The sequence below is a fragment of the Olea europaea genome, unplaced genomic scaffold (assembly GCF_002742605.1).
Source record: "Olea europaea var. sylvestris unplaced genomic scaffold, O_europaea_v1 scaffold1794, whole genome shotgun sequence".
Classification (NCBI taxonomy): Eukaryota; Viridiplantae; Streptophyta; class Magnoliopsida; order Lamiales; family Oleaceae; genus Olea; species Olea europaea.
The window spans coordinates 1-3,189 of NW_019235679.1; the positions used below are offsets into that span (position 1 = coordinate 1).

General features: G+C 36.7%; 1 protein-coding gene across 1 annotated transcript; it reads right to left on the reverse strand.

Moving 5' to 3' along the window:
* Positions 1-7: 7 nt before the first annotated feature.
* On the reverse strand, positions 8-3,183 carry LOC111378250 (shaggy-related protein kinase zeta-like; the record flags this gene model as incomplete). Its single annotated transcript, XM_023001420.1, has 9 exons — positions 3,047-3,183; positions 2,692-2,964; positions 2,527-2,601; positions 2,357-2,413; positions 1,057-1,197; positions 906-956; positions 720-815; positions 553-636; positions 8-316 (listed from the first exon to the last, which is right to left on the reverse strand). Coding segments are annotated over exons 1-9 (1,134 nt in total), but the record flags the coding sequence as incomplete, so codon positions are not given.
* Between the last annotated feature and the right edge of the window lie 6 nt (positions 3,184-3,189).

Here is a 3,189-nt window from a genome sequence, read left to right on the forward strand (position 1 = left end):
AAAAGTAAATGGAGTGAATACTTTCAAGCCGCTCAACAAATCTTAAGGAAGCTGGGGCATGCCTGCTCACTTTTATTGATATGACAGAATACAGTAACTTTAGGCACTTACATAATGAAATGCAATGACCATCAGAAATTTTCTCGATATTGGGAAGAGCCAGGAAAATAGTAATATTATTACAGAAGTCAATGAGAATAGTTTGAAAACATACTTCCTGTTTAAAGTCAAAGAGAGGGGGGAAAGGACGGCCATTTGGGAGGCGGGCATTGGGCACCCGAAGCTCATCAAAGAAAGGATGGGCACATGCTTCTAGCTGCAGAGACAGAACAACAATTCCTTAGATTTTATTAACAATTATTGTAAAAGAAAATTAATTAATACATAAAATGGTCAACAGTTCATTTAACTTTTTTTTTCGTTCTTCTGTGGGTGTGGGGGGGGGGAAGGATAGTTCAAACATCTCCATAAATTGATAAAAAGCAAGTCTATATGCTTGTGAAGGCAGATTTTCAATAGAACTTCACAAGAGTGACTTCAAATTAAACATACAGCCGTGCAGCGAAGACTTGGAGAGTAATGAAGCAAGCGAGAAGCAAGATCAATGGCTTCAGGAGGCATCCGCTTGTGAAAAACCTGCACCAAAATATCATCTACTTTTTAACTGAATATTTTGGTGTAAACCACTGAGAAAATTGCATGTATAACTGCAGTCATACCTTGTGCCATGGATGAGCTTTAATCTGGGGAAACCTGAAATCGGTATAACTTGGATTCATACATCGAATTTCTTCTCGAGTTGGAGTACCAAGAACCTACTTGAGAAAGTCTTGCAGTTAGTAAAAGGGACAACAAAAACACCAGTATTTAGATTCCATAGAAATGCAATATAGAGAAGGGCTCACCTTGATTATCTCTACAAGTTGATCGACAGCATTTCCTCCAGGGAAAAGAGGCTGCCTCCCCACCAAAAAGAACATAGTGAAAAAGTAAGGAAAATGTGATAGAAGACTAAAATATTACTCAGCAAGATGCCTTAACATGTACGTTCCAAACCTGCCCCAATAGAAGCTCAGCGAGGACGCAACCAGCGGACCAGATATCAATTGCTGTTGTATATTCTGTTGCACCAAATATGAGTTCTGGGGCTCGATAATAACGAGAGCATATATAGGATATATTAGCTTCACCCTCCACCTGATTATAACAAATTTTAAATGCACAAGTGATAATTCATAGAGAATTATAAAAATTAAAAAAAAAATCCTTGAACCATAAGTTATGTTTTTAATATTAAAAATCATATAAATCAATGATAATGAAAATCAATATTTATGTCAAATTGTAGATAACAATGAAGACAATAAAATATAGGGCTATGCCCCCGCCTTTTCCTGCAGATAGAAGTATCAATACAACCTTGGAGTGCCTATGGAAATAAACGTTCACCTAAAACTAACACACTCAACAATTAGTAAACCTCTCTCCATGGAATACAACACCATCCCTTCTAATTACAATGGGAGCATTCCGTCTAAGGCATAATGGGTGTAATAAACCAAACATAATAGGAATTCTCCAAGCACCTTTTTTCTTCTCCTCCAACCAACATTGTACACATCTTCCCTATTATTCTACCTTCTCTTTGTTTATTCAAAGTAAGCAGGGAGCAAATAATTCTAGAAGGGATTATTCGTCTTCCTGGTCTTCGACACAAGAAATGTTTATACGATCATATGATTTATAATTCTTTTAGCCCTGAAAACTCTAAAACAACCTGGCAAAATGTTTCTTATAAGACGGTCATTCTTTGTTGGTTTTCTTGGATAGAATTTTATATTCCTCTCCAGCTGGTATTTGAAATGTACCATAAGATAAAATCTGATGACGATGTCATTCATGTATGGATTAAACAAATAATCTGATTTTAGAGAGCAATTAATAATACTAAATAAGAAAAACGAAAGCAAAAATAACACGCGATTTAACTTGTTTCACCCTTAATTTCAGAACTGCTACACCATGTGCAGTGCAAAGTTGCACTATATAAAATAAAATAATTACAACGTATTTTGGAATCGCATCCCCCCCTCCCCATACGCAGTGTGGAGGCTCCTCCTAATACCTTAATATAGGAAGAAAAAGCAACCTAATATATTTGTGAATTTTCCAAAGTACCGGTATAACACTTCAAAATTTTGCCAACAGGAAAAGTGTAGAGTATATTAGGCTCCATATACATTCAATAATTCACATATGAATATTCACACAAAACATGTATAGAAGCACTTCAAAGATGCCTCAACATAATGATTATGGGAATTTATGTGACTAACTAGAAAGACAATGAACTTACAAGAACTTTAGCACTTCCGAAGTCACAAATCTTGACCTGGTGGGTAAGAGGATCAACCTGCAGGCCACACATACGATTACTTCAACATAAAGTAGCAAATGGTCCAACACAATCTGACAGGTGGGGGACTTGGGTTGCCAGCAGGAAAGAGGAGACTTGAGGAAACTTACCAAAACATTTTGAGGTTTTATATCTCTATGGCATACCCTGGGAACTGTATGGATATATGCAAGCCCCCTAAATAACTGAAAAATATGTGCATAATTATATCTGAATTAGATATAATAGAATCATAGAGAAGTTACCCGGAAAAAACAGAACATGTTGATTGAAACCTGATATGTGTAGAGTTTGACATATATGAGAGGCATCCTTTGATTTGAACTGCTGTAATGCTTTAAAACGTTGTACATGGTCTCAGGGACATAATCCATGACCAGATTAAGGAAAAGTTCATCCCGGCTTGTTGTAGAAAAGAAACAGTGCTTCAGAGATATCACATTTGAATGATTCATCAAGCGCATTAACTGCAGTTCACGATTTTTATAGCGCTTATCCTGCAAAACCTTCTTTATGGCTACTGCCTCTCCTGTTTCCAAGCATTTTGCCTAGTGAAGAGTGACTAAAACTCATTAATTAAGAGGACAGAGGAGAAATGATGAGCATTCATATTATATTAGGACAACAGACCTGAAAAACTATTCCAAATGATCCTGTGCCCACAACACGCTCTGCCATGTAACTAATCGTCTGCAAAAAGAACCACAAGAAAACCTCTTACCTCTGACCAACTAGATAGCCCACAGAAGTAACCCTAATTGTGCATAAATCTC